This window comes from Nicotiana tomentosiformis, chromosome 3 (genome assembly GCF_000390325.3).
Source record: "Nicotiana tomentosiformis chromosome 3, ASM39032v3, whole genome shotgun sequence".
Taxonomy (NCBI): Eukaryota; Viridiplantae; Streptophyta; class Magnoliopsida; order Solanales; family Solanaceae; genus Nicotiana; species Nicotiana tomentosiformis.
The window spans coordinates 33058535-33072036 of NC_090814.1; the positions used below are offsets into that span (position 1 = coordinate 33058535).

The window sequence follows — 13502 nt, forward strand, 5'->3', positions numbered from 1 at the left end:
AACCTATCAACCTTCCAAACCTTCAACTTTTCAACTTCCGCCAATTCAAGCCAAAACAACCTAGGAACCACCAAATCCAAATCCAAATCCAGACATACGCCTAAGTCTAAAATCACTATACGAAACTATTGAAACCATCAAAATACTATTCTTGTATCGTCTACATAAAAGTTAAACTTCGATCAACTCTTATAACTTAAGCATACAACCTTGGGACTAAGTGTCCCAATTCCCTTCAAAACTTCCCCGAAACCAAACCAACCACCCCGAAAAATCTCATAATCACAAATATACATATGTAAAGCATCAAATAGGAGAAACAGACTAAAACATTCAAAATAACCGGCCGGGTCATTACATAATTATGTATCAAATTTTATTCTACGTCTTAGCAATTTGCTAAAACCTCTCCATGGAAGGTTTAAAAAATCTCCACCTCTGTGGACTTCTGTCCATACCAATGTTATCAAGGAAATAAAATTAAAAGTCAATGATCTTCCTTGTTTGTCTCTACCTGATCCTTCTGCATTCAAAATAGTTAAAACCAGTGCATCACACATTGGTTATGGTGGCATTTTAAAGTAGAAAATAAATGGCAAGGAAGATATTATTGCATTTGCATCAAATCATTGGAATAATTCTCAACAAAATTATCCTACAAAAAAAAAAAAAATTTAGCAATTGTTTTATGCATTTCTAAATTTCAAGTTGATATACTAAATCAAAATCTTTTGTTAAGAATTAATTGTAAAGCTGGAAAAACTATTTTACAAAAAGATGTACAAAATCTTGCTTCTAAATATATATTTTCTAGATGGCAAGCTATTTTATCTATTTATGATTTTGATATTGAGCATATCAAAGGGAGCTCAAACTCTATTCAAGATTTTCTTACCCCAAGAATTCTTGCAGGGAAGATAAAATGCCTAGAAAAAAGAAGACAGAGCTTTCAGATTCTCAAATGCCTGCTCTTCCTCCGCCAAAGGAAGATATGATTGAAGTTGTACCCAAACAATCCCAAATAGCTGTTACTTCCCCCGTTTCAAATTAGATGAGATACTTTCCTTTTTAGTTTGTTCCAAAATAAATGACACATTTCTAAATTTGAAAATCATTCAATTTTAACCTCTTTATTTTACCCATTTTACCCTTAATGAGAAGTTTTTATAACCACACAAATATCATGGCCCCACAAAGCTTTACCCCTTAAGATTTTAAGACCACAAGTTTCAAAAATCTTCTTTTTTTCTTAAACTCCGTGCCGAGTCAAACTACCTCATCTAAATTGAAACGGAGGGAGGATATCCCAACAATAAGTCATTTCAGTTGCCTCCAAGCAATCCTCAAAAGACACAACTGGACCAAGCCAGCCCAAATACAAAAAACCATCAGACTATGCCATGAGCGGAGTTTCTCAAACTTATCTCATAGAAAACTTAGAGCCTATTCCAATTTATAATCCAAAGAAATGGGCAGATTTAGTTGAGGGAGAAAAATCTTAACAAGCTCAATCTCAACTAGCCCAGACCATGTCTTTTCCTTGGTCGGATGAAGAATTCATGCATTGTTGCCAACTCATGAGATTCAAAATGACCATGCCTGGCCTTTATAGAAAGCGACCGAGAGATCATTACCAATGATATCAAAACTATTATTTCAATGTGGCGGCATAAAGCCACGCATCTTCTTCCAATCTTGTGGCGGCCTAAAGCAACACAACCTCCTCACATCCTGTGGTTGCTAAAAATACCACACAAAAATTACTGGAGGCTAAAAGCCCCATTGCATGTATTGGATGTTTATCCAACATCCCACAAAACACAAGCATGTCATGGTGCATTCGGTACCCAATCAGGCACTTTCTTTACCAGCGTCAATACTCATTTCTTCAAGCAAAGATTCTTCCTCTGAGAAACCCACTTACATAAAGAATAAAAGTGTCTACCCACTTATTCAAATCGAACCAGAATTTTGGCATCCCAACCCTCAAGAGGTAGCTAATCAAATAATTAGCCGTTCAACCAATTTCATACAAAAGACTCCTAGCTATACCCAAAAATACTATGAGTTCATTCTCACGGACACAAGATCCTGCTTATTCTAACCCCACAAAGATGCGTAGATCCAATCACATGTCACACATACTATGGTGTGGATTAACAAAATCATCTCACCAAAAAAATGGGGCATACATCCAGCAAAATACAAAAAAAATTTCCAGCCTTTCGATCCATAAATTTATAATTATTATGACTATCAGGCAGCATGGATGAATGCTTTCACCTTCCAAAATCAAGTCTGAAAGTATTTATGGTTTATCCTCTGGGGTAAACAATTAACCTCTGAATTCCCTCAGTGGTTTTCCATATACCGTTTTGATCCCTCATGGAGTTGGAAATTAACCTCACAAGTCACACATACTACGGTGTGGATTAATAAAATAATCTCACCAAAAGAATGGGGCATACATCCAGCAAAATACAAAAAAGTTTCTCAGCTTTTTGATCCATAAATTTATAATTATTATGACTATCATGTAATATGGATGAATGCTTTCACTTTTCAAAATCAACTTGGAAGCATTTATGGTTTATCCTCTGGGGTAAACAAATAACCTCTGAATTCCCTCAGTGGTTTATGCATTAGTGGTGGCCTGCTTATGGTCATAAGGTTGAAATTCTCCCTTCGCCAGTAAAAGAAGGATATGACTATTTTTGCCACAGATTTCTAGTGAGTAACAAATACACATACTCCTCCAATTTTCTCATAAATTTTACTTCATGTGGATGTACTCCTAGAATTTCCCTTTCACAAACCAGAAGGACACAAAGGACTACGAGGTTAGCCCTCCAAGGCCACTGCAAGTGGTATAAAAATCGGGATCCGTCTAAAGCCTATGTTCCAGCAATAGACTAGTAGTTTTTGCCCAATCAACAATATCTAACTATAACAGATGATGCCTATTTATTTTTAAAGCAAAAATCTATTGCAGCTGTACAACTAGCTAGTTCCAGCAGCAAGTTAGATTTTATCTAGCAAATATATATATATATATATATATATATATATATATATATATATATATATATATTATAGTAGGTAAAACATTTTTTTAGGTTACTAGTCTCTTTTACAAACATTACTTGTAATAACTATTTAAATTACTTAGTAATGCAAAAATTCATTTATATTGTCACTGTACAGAGTTTAACTCTGTTTATTCTATTTTACCAGATAAGGAAGTAGAAAAATGCATGGTAAGCTCATTTATAAGCAATCTCACTTTACATAATGGCTCATATTGTAAAGACAACTGGAACATTTTAATTATTGCCTTAATATGTAACGCTCGTGATTTGTCTTGATAATAATGAATCACTTAGCATTATTCACAAGATAAGAGCACATTAAACCAAGAATTAGCCGTCAACCTTGGTAACAACAGTAACTTCTTAGGCATGTAACATACAACCAAAAACATGAATAAATTCGTTTTTTCTTCTTTACCCAGTCCTTTTTCCTTTTATTTTTTCTTTTCACAAGGAATGAATATTGCATGATAAAAGGTTTAATTTCTCGGGAAAGGCCTGATCCCAGCGTGTTTGATTTGATTAAGTGTGTGAAAACACGTTTAAAGCATATAATAATGGCAATTCGAACTATCATATTAAAGAAATGGACGTTTAGCCAAATTCATTTTTAAGAAATTAATTCATAAGGTGAGAACTCTACAATATCATACCCTCAACCAATATGAAAAACTTAACATTTCTTAAAATAAGAATCTTATTTATTCAATTTCGTTGTCCTAATTGGAAATTTCAAGTCTTTAGATGAAAGTCCATTTTGCGATCCTTTGTTAGACGAATCAAATAACTAAATTTGAGAAAAATTTACAACAACGTACAATTAGGAGCGAAATCTCGAATGTGAATTTTGTCAGAAGCAAACACTGAGTTTTCACATATTATTCTAAGACGTTTCCCCTCCAAGTTGTTAGAATAAATACATTCCCGATTTTAACCTTTAAGGAACTCAATATTTGAATATTTTCAAAAATTTAAATGAATAAGGGAAGATGCTTGCAGTCACATAGATGAGAAAATTTGAAATTTAGATGTATATTGTTCATTGTAATCTAGTATTGGAGTAATTTATAATTAGATATAATTAATCAGATAAGCAAAGTGGGACCAGGACAGCCCAAAATGGGACCCAATTGAGTGAGATCAAAATTTTGTACAAAGTGAACTTTAGCTACCGTTTTTTGTTTTGAAGCCAGTAACGGCATTTTGGCTTATGATTGTATTTTGGTTTGTTCCCATTCCCATCGAATCATCATCCTTTGTATCTCTTATACAACCTTTTCTTTTCCTTCGTATTCCCCCCATCCTTCCCCTATACTCTTTTCCACCCCCTCCCCAACCCTCTTTTTCTTTTTCTATCTATATATACATACACATTCATCCAAAATCCTTCTATGAAATTTTTTTTTTAGAAAAGGTTCCATACTCAGCTAGAAAGAAATAAGTATTAGTGAGATCCTTCAATTCTTTCCTCAACTAGGACAACGTAAAGATTCATTCTTAGTTCGCCTTTACTAAACCAACTTAAATTTCAAATAAGATCCAGATCAGTTCTTACTGTAATACGATTATCTTTTTAACTTTTATGCGTTTAGACTTTACTTTTTATTCTCTTTCTTTTTCCGGTCCAATATTTGTTCTACCCAATTGTAAGTTGAATCTCTTTCTGAATATGGATGAAGGTGGTGAAGATTGTTTCATATGGGAAAATCAAGGTTGGGCATTTCTGAATTCGGATAACTCAGGTGGTAACGGGGCAAAATCAAGTGGTACAAAGTTACCCGATACCTCTCATGGTAAGCAACTGGCTATATCAGATGCTGTTGCTAGGGAGATAGAGATGCCAGGACCATCCGCCGGTAGAAAGAGGACTGCACCAGGAAAGAACGGTGTCAAGGGAAATGGAGAAGTGAATGAAGGAAAAGTTAATGGAGGAGAATCAGATCATGAGATGCATATATGGACAGAAAGAGAGAGGAGGAAGAAGATGAGGAACATGTTCTCTAATCTTCATGCTTTGCTTCCTCAACTTCCCCCTAAGGTAAATTCTTTTCCTTCAATGGCATACACTTTTGCTTATGCTGCATATATAACCTAACCTTAAAGAGAACCCCACCAACATGGAATATAGAAAAAAAATATGCTTCAGTTCTTTTATGCTATTCTTTGTCATTTCTTTTGATTCTTTCCTTTTTTGATAGTACCAAATCCAATGTTTCTAAATTGGGTATGTCAAGCTCAAGTTTGAGATACATTATGCTTTATGAAAATGATACCTGGCTTACTTCTTATGGTAACCAAACTAACAAAGTAGTTACCGAAGACAATGGATTGTCAATGTCACAAATAATCCACTATACGATGTAGAAATTGATCTTATAAGGTATCCACATTTTAACATAGTACAGTAACATGCATTTGTCTTTCCTCAACAAGGGAAGAAACAAACAAAAAAAGACTTCCGCAATTTTTGCATGTGGTTCAGAAGCTCAGAAAGTACCTTCCTTCTCCACTTATTTATTTGTTTTTCTTTAATTAACTCAACCTTCTCTACTTTGTTAACCATGCAAATTTCTCCAAATGAACTAAATTGCATACTCCAATTTCTTGGCACTTTGAAAAGATTTTAAGTATAAACACAAGAAATATTTACACAATAAATGTACTTTAAAACGTGATAGCACATTACTTACCAATTTTAGAAAGTTCTCAATTAATACTTCTTGCGTTTCAATTTAGATGGTGTACTTTGACTTGGCACAAAGTTTAAGGGAAAAAAAGACCTTTGAAATATGTGATCGGAAAAGCTTAAGGGGCAAAAGTTTTGTGGCGTCATCACATTTGTGTGGCTAAAAAATCTTCTCACTAAGGGTAAAGTGAGTAAAATAAAAAGTTTAAGGTTAAATTATTTCTAAATATAGAAATGCGTCATTTTTTTCGAAACGGACTAATAAAGAAAATATGTTATTTAAATTGAAACAGAGGGAGTAATATTTACCAACAACAACATACCCTGCGTGATCGTAGAGTCTGGGGACTCTTACCTTATGTGAGTAGAGAGATTATTTCCAATAGATCCCAGCTAAAGAAAATCGTTTTCAAAATAGATTTGAAAAATACCAGAGTAAAAAAAAACTATGGTGAAAATATTGTTCTTGCATAGAACTTAAAACTCATCATGAAATTATTATGTTCTTAATCAATCGAAGTCTTTAATTCGTATTAATAACTATAAATGTAGGCGGACAAGTCTACAATTGTTGATGAAGCAGTGAACTACATAAAGACACTTGAACATACCCTTGAGAAGCTTCAGAGACAGAAGCTGGAGAGGCTCCATGGCATGGCAACTTCAATAATCACCTCTCAGAAACTAAGTGCTGACAGTATTATAAGTAGGGAGGAATTTTTAGCTGATCAGGGCTCTACAAATAACGCTGCCATCCGCCCAACAAATAATGCTGCTAATCCCATTTCAATGCCAGCAGCATTTCAAACTTGGACATCTCCTAATGTTATCCTAAATGTTTTTGGGGAGGAAGCTCACATTAGTGTGTGTTGTCCCAGAAAGCCAGGCCTTTTGAGTAGCATTTGCTATGTTTTAGAGAAGCACAAGATAGAGGTGGTATCTGCCCAAATTTCATCTAATGATCACAGAAGCATGTACATGATTCAAGCCCATGTAAGTCCATTTTCCATTTTGTATCTCTCCTCTCTTTTAATTTCGTTCCTTTTCTTTTTGTCCTTTTTTATTGAGGAAAATCAAAAAAAAAAAAAAAATGAATGCTACAAGGAACTTGCTGCACCTCTCATAGAGTCCATATAGTTTTTTGGTAGTAAAATGTGTTACAGAGTCTCTCAATTTGAATTATAATTTAATAAATAGTTACAAGGCTGCTATGATGGTCATTTAGAAGTTTCCTAACTAGGGTTTGAGCAGTCGAACAGGAAAATTTGGGGGCAAATATTTTCCCCCTTTTGTCAAAAAATCTCAACTATTATAAGACTTACCATCATAGCTTATTGCTTATGATCATTACTTTGTCAGGAAAACGCGATAAGCACGCATTTAGTCTGTTTTAATATTTCTTAATTGTTGACTTCTAGAACATCAGTGCACGACAAAAGAAAGGAAGGAAAAAGTGTAAAATAGGAATTGATCCTTGTTTCTTTGAGTAAATAATTAAGTATTGAACCAAGTACACCATTTAACCTTTAAAGAGCTTGGGTGCCAATACATCATATTGGACCAATTATATTCTAGAAAATACATAGTTTATTAAAATACATAAAATAGCTAGTTTGACAAAGGGACCATTGGTTCACGTGCCCCATAATTGATGCTATAGATCCGCCCCGGCTTGCTGTAATGTTTATTAAAATTGCCCCCCCCCCGGGGCCGGCCTCCGGGTTTGGTTTGAAATTTATTATTGCAATTAAAGCTCTATATGCACACTGAAATTACCACATGAGAATAATATGGTTTCTTAGAATGTTAAAGTATTCGGTGACACTAGGGTTTCTTGTAATACATTTGTTTTGTCACACTAGCGTTTTGAATGGTAGTTGAGTTTCGGTTTGATCACTTTCTCTTTGTTGGGTTGCTCAAAAAGTTTCAGGCAAGTGGAGCTTCTGATCAGTTCTCTGAAACGTTTCTTGTGGAAGAAATATACAAGCAAGCAGCAGGAGAAATAATATTGTGTGTAACATCCCAGTGATACTGCATATTTCACCATAAGAGATAAAGGAGCAAAAGGGATAGATACTCATAAACTTCTATATATAGAATGGCTGCATGCAATGTTTTAATTTATGTAGAAACTAGAAGATGATATCCATGGAGACATCTTCCTCCAGAGATATAAATGTTTTGGTATCAGCATTAATTGCCTTATAAATGGCTCCTGAAACTATTTACTGAATGGAATGCTCTTTGAACTTTTGGTTCATAGGTTTAACTCTTCGATGCTACAATATAAAGTGAAGTTTTGGGTTTTCATAATTTACGAAGATATGAGCATCTCTCTCAAAAAATAACGTATCACGAACATAAATACTATTAGTTCCATGTCGTTCATTGTTTAAGCGATCTCATTATCGGTATTAAATTGTAACGACCTGGCCGGTCTCTTTAAGAGTATTAGCCCCGATCCCCTAATTATTGCTCCCTCTATTTCATTTTGTGGTTATGTGACTTGCCGGGACGCTTGGTGTCGGGTTCGGGAGAGTTTCAGAGTGAAATGGGACAGGTAGACTCTAAATTGAAAGTTTAAGTCGTAGGAGTTGACCGTAGTTTGACTTGTATGAAGACGACTCCAGAATGGAGTTTTGGCATCCAATAGCTCCGTGGAGTGATTTTGGTCTTAGGAGCGTGTCCGAATGTTGATTTGGAGGTTCGTAGGTCATTTCGGCGTTAATAGGCGAAAGTTTGAAAGTTGGAAGATTTTTTAAAGTTTGACTGGGAGTGAACTTTTTGATATCGGGGTCAGATTCCAATTTCAGGAGTTGGAGTAGGGTTGTTGTGTCATTTGTGACTTGTGTGCAAAATTTGAGGTCAATCGGACGTGATTTGATAGGTTTCGGCATCGAATGTAGAAGTTAGAAGTTCAAAAGTTTATTAGACTTGAATCGATGCGCGATTCATGGTTTTAGCATTGTTGGATGTGATTTGAAGGTTCGACTAAGTTTGTATCGTGTTTTAGAACTTGTTGGTATACTTGGTTGGGGTCCCGAGGGCCTCGGATGGATTTCGAATGGTTAACAGAGTGAAATGGGACTTGGAATGATTGCCGAAGCCTGCTGGTGTGAGTGTTCTGGTTTCCTTCTATGCGATCACGTGGATAGGTCCGCGATCGCGAACTGTTGATGGTCACTGATGAGAATTTGTTCTACGCGATTGCGAGGAGAGTTCTGCGATCGCGTAGCTAGAGCAGTTAATACATCGCGAACACGTGGCTCAGGTCGGGTTCGCGTAGAGGAGAGGCATGGTTGGGGGTTCACGCGCACTTTGTTCATCGCGAACGCGTGATGTAGTTCGCAATCGCATAGGTCTGAAGGTCAGTGCATCACGTTCGCAAGATGTTTTTCGCGTTCGCGTAGGGTTAAATTATGGGTAGTATAATTTGTGCTTCGCGATTGCGGTTAAGGACATCTGGGTAGACTTAAATATTTCAAAAACGAAGGTTTGAGTTTATTTCACAAATTTGATTTTGGGAGGTCGGTTGGAGGCGATTCTTGGAGAGATTTTCAAGGGAGTGATTGGGGTAAGTGATTCTTACTTAGTTTTAATTAAATTCCATGTTTATGTCTTTAATTTCATCATTTAATTAGTGATTTAGGTTGAAAAATAAGGAAAAAATGGAGGAAAGTTCTTAGGCCGAATTTTGGGGATTTGAGGGAGATTTTGGTATCACATTTGTGTAATTTTTGTATGATTGGACTCGTTATCGAATGGGTGTTCGATTTTTGTAATTTTGGTCGGGTTCCGAGACGCGGGCCCGGGTTGACTTTTTGGAGCGATTTTTCAATTTTTAGCTAAGATCATTATTTCATTATTTGAACTAGTTTTCTATAGTTATATTTATAGTACGAAATTATTTTGGCTAGATTCGAGCCGTTCGGAGTTGGAAAATCGAGGGATAGGACTTCTAGTTGACTGATTGAGCGTGGTTTGAGGTAAGTGACTTGTCTAACCTTGTGTGGGGGAAATTCCCCTTAGGATTTGATATTGTGGTGATAATTTGTGATATGTGAAGGCCGTGTACGCGAGGTGACGAGTGCGTACACGGGCTAAATGTTGAAAATTCCGATTTTTGCTACGTAGTTTCCTTTTCATGCCTTAATTGAGTTACTTTAGCATGTTGTAGTCATCATGTTTAGCCTAATTTTACGTGTCTACTTGTCTTATCTCCTATTTGCAACTTGTATCACATGTTTAGTTGAATTACTTGCTTTTCTTGATTTCCGTATTCATTACTTAACTGTGGAATTCCTTACTTGAAATTGCAATCCTTGAAATATTTTGAAGTTGAGTTTGGTGTTGAATTGCAAGGTCGTGGTTCTTTTGAGGCAAGGCGTAAGTTGTGAAATATCATTTATTTAGTTGTTGTGCTTTGGCTTTCGTGTTATTGTTAGGGTGATTGTTTGGTTGTTTGCACGAGATTTCTGCCGTGCCTTTATTATTGTTGCACGATATTTCTGTCGTGCGGTTGTTATTGTTGCACGAGGTTTCTATCGTGCGGTTGCTATTGTTTGCACGAGGTTTCTGCCGTGCCGTTGTGATTATTGATACACATCCGGTGGTATACGGTCTGGGTGTTGAAATGCATGCGGTGAGATAAGGTGGGCTTGATACGCATGGCTAGTAGGGGAACTACTAAAAGCCATGCGGTGTGATAAGGTGGGCTAAAATGCAGGATGCTATTTCGGGAAAATGATTTTCAAAACCAAATATAAAGGCTCCCGCGGTGATATAAGGAACGATCGTGATTTGTTTTTACGATTTGGGACTACGAGGCGGTACCTCGGGAGTGTCACGCTCCAAAATCGAGGGGCACGACCGGTGCTCAACCGCGTGAACCCGGCCGAGCAAGCCTATTAGATTTTCTTCTACACAAACTGATTCATGAATAAAGAGAATATATATATATATATATATATATATATATATATATATATATTCGTTAATCAAACTATAAAGTGATGATGTCTGCAATACCAATTTCTTACCATTAGTTACTTCATTTTTAAGTCTCAATTCCACACACATTTTTCATAATCTGAAGTGGAAATAATAATTCAAGCACAACACAATGAGTTTGACTTCCCAGCACCAATATACAACCCACACTATGTCTACAGAGCCTCTATAGATAAAGAAGAGTACAATGATAATGCCGGCAATAAGGCCCCGGCTATACCTCAAACAGAATACACAAAGTACAAAAGATACATGACCCCGGGATGAAGTGGGGCTCACCAAGTCAGATGATAAGAAGGTGTACTGCTATCATTGATCAATATCTTCTGCTGTGGAACCACCTGCATCCATTTAAAGATGCGGCGCCCCCGACAAAAGGGACGTTAGTACTGTCGAATAGCACTAGCATGTATAAATAAACACCCTCTCAATAAAATGACAAATAATACAAACAGGATTATCATAGTGTTAATGGAAGCCTTAATCAACATCAAACCTCAATTTAGGATCAAGACAGTATTTCAATTAATTTCCATATCTCACATTGGGAGATTTTTAGCACCGATATACCATTGTTCACAATACCAGTACCATCGTACTCTCAGCACGGAGTCTGATCACAACCCGATCGGATAGGCTCTCTCATTAGAGATATCAACCTCAATTACTCTCGATATCAATACCACCGTCTTTAAAACAGAGTCCGATCACGACCCGATCGGCTAGGCTATCTATTAGGGACATCGACCACAATCACCATTTCAATTATAATTTCCAGCACAATCACCACCATGTGTGCGGCATGGTGTCCGATCACGACCCGATCAGCTAGGCTGTCTTATTCGAGACATCAACCCTTTTATATCAATCGTCGCATTTCATGCTTCTTTCACATATTTACATTTCATTGGCACTAATGGCGATAATTATATAATCATTCTTGGCACGTTGGTCGTATTTAGTGTTTCATGCTCACATTTTCACTTTCTAACATCAACGTCATCAACAACAATAATAACATTTCAAATCAAGGCATGTAGTATATATGTGAGCAATTAAGGATCTATGGTACATAGAGATTCTACACAAAATTTGACATAATAGCCTTCGTTTGAACATGACTTGAAGTCGAATATTTTTAATGCACAACCCATATTTTAACACATCCTCAATTGATAACCTAACATAAATAAATCATTTAGGATACTTGTTGAACATATATCTTTTAACCCAATCTTACTCGGAATAGCCAATTTTATAATGAACCACTCGGGACTTACATAATTTACATGAATATCGTAGGATTCAATTCTAAGAGAAACGTTTAGCCAACATACCTCAATCGAGTTTCCTTAAACTCTAAAATGTTTTGGAATTCTTAGAAACTTCAATCTGTTGTAGAAATATAACAAATTAAACCAAAATTAGGAAGATGCTCATGGTTCTAGCTCATTTGAGCATTTTATCAAACACTAGGTGTGCATTACGGTTTGAAGGTCCTTTTATGGCAGATTCCATCATCCCACAACCCAATCTTTACCATTTTTAGGTCAACAATCTTCCTACACCCTTTGATGACATATGCATGTAAAATAAACAACTCTCATGCCCAAAATTTATCTTGCTAATTACTTATTTCTAGAAAAAATTCGAAATTGAGGGTTAGGGTATAGAATCTTACCTCTAGGATGAAGACCTAGTGAGTTTCCCTTCTTAATCTTCCAAAACTTGAGCAAGAATTGAAGAACAATTATTAAAGAACACCTTCTCACTCTAGGGCACTCTCTCCCACTCTAAAAATATCAGGTTTTAGGTCAAAAATGACTTAATCCCTCTCTCTACCCAGCCTTGGGGTTATTTAATGGGTTCCTACGTGTGTGGCAGTGCACCTGGGCAAGTGGCCGCGCATCTGGCCGTGCACCTGAGGCAGAAACTCTCAAATATGCGCGGCCGCGCATCTGGCCACACATATGACATAGGTCCAGTAAAATAACCATAACTTTCTGTATACATATCCAAATGATACACAGTTTGATACTTTGGAAACTAGACTCAAAGGGCTTTAATTTGATATGTTATACAATATATAGATCTTCATATGTTGAGAGTTATGCTCATTGGAAGTTAAGTCTTGTGCGAACTCACTTGAAACTTTATCTTTAATCGTTCTTGATTCGTATAGATCTTAGATATTCTTCCAACATTTCAACTTCCTTAAGGCCCCAAAATTTGGCTAACTCCCAAATTTTTCAGAAATTTTAGCAGAGTGTCCTCTGTAATTGGGCCTAACCACCTACCAGCGAATCACCAAAACCAGTCCTAACAACATATACATGAACCAACGACGCAACATAACATTAAAACAATGCCAACCGTGGCCTCACGAGCAATATACTACCAAAAAAGAACACCTTTCACATAAGTTGTACAAATGATACGTAATTAATTAGGAATAATTTCATAGAACGATTACATAGCAATTCAAACAAATAAGGGTACTTTTTCTTCATATCTTCCTCGGCCTCCCAAGTAGCCTCTTCAACCCGTTGGTTTCGCCATAGCACTTTCACGGAGGCAATTTCTTTATTTCTCAACTTTCGGACTTGCTGATCAATAATAGAAACTGGAATCTCTTCATAAGTCAATTCTTCATTAACCTCAATAGTGTCAACCAGAACAATAACTGTCGGGTCTCAAACTACTTTCTTCAACATAGA

The 13502-nt window shown here is 36.2% G+C and overlaps 1 protein-coding gene across 2 annotated transcripts; it reads left to right on the forward strand.

Moving 5' to 3' along the window:
- The first annotated feature begins 4438 nt into the window (after positions 1-4438).
- On the forward strand, positions 4439-8045 carry LOC104101774 (transcription factor bHLH95-like). 2 transcript variants are annotated; one of them, XM_009609283.4, is made up of 3 exons: positions 4439-5127; positions 6328-6768; positions 7700-8045. In XM_009609283.4, the coding sequence occupies exons 1-3, from the start codon at positions 4672-4674 to the stop codon at positions 7802-7804; spliced, it is 1002 nt and encodes a 333-aa protein (XP_009607578.1). In that variant the 5' UTR covers positions 4439-4671; the 3' UTR covers positions 7805-8045. The 2 variants fall into 2 exon arrangements, with proteins under 2 accessions (XP_009607578.1, XP_033513420.1); XM_033657529.2 differs by having other exon boundaries at positions 7706-8045.
- The last annotated feature ends 5457 nt before the right edge of the window (positions 8046-13502 follow it).

Coding starts and splice junctions, on each gene's coding strand:
- LOC104101774 (XM_009609283.4), top strand. CDS start 4,672: ATGCGTTTAGACTTTACTTTTTATTCTCTTTCTTTTTCCGGTCCAATA. Junction 5,128..6,327: donor TTCCTCAACTTCCCCCTAAG/GTAAATTCTTTT, acceptor CTATAAATGTAG/GCGGACAAGTCTACAATTGT. Junction 6,769..7,699: donor TGTACATGATTCAAGCCCAT/GTAAGTCCATTT, acceptor TTGCTCAAAAAG/TTTCAGGCAAGTGGAGCTTC.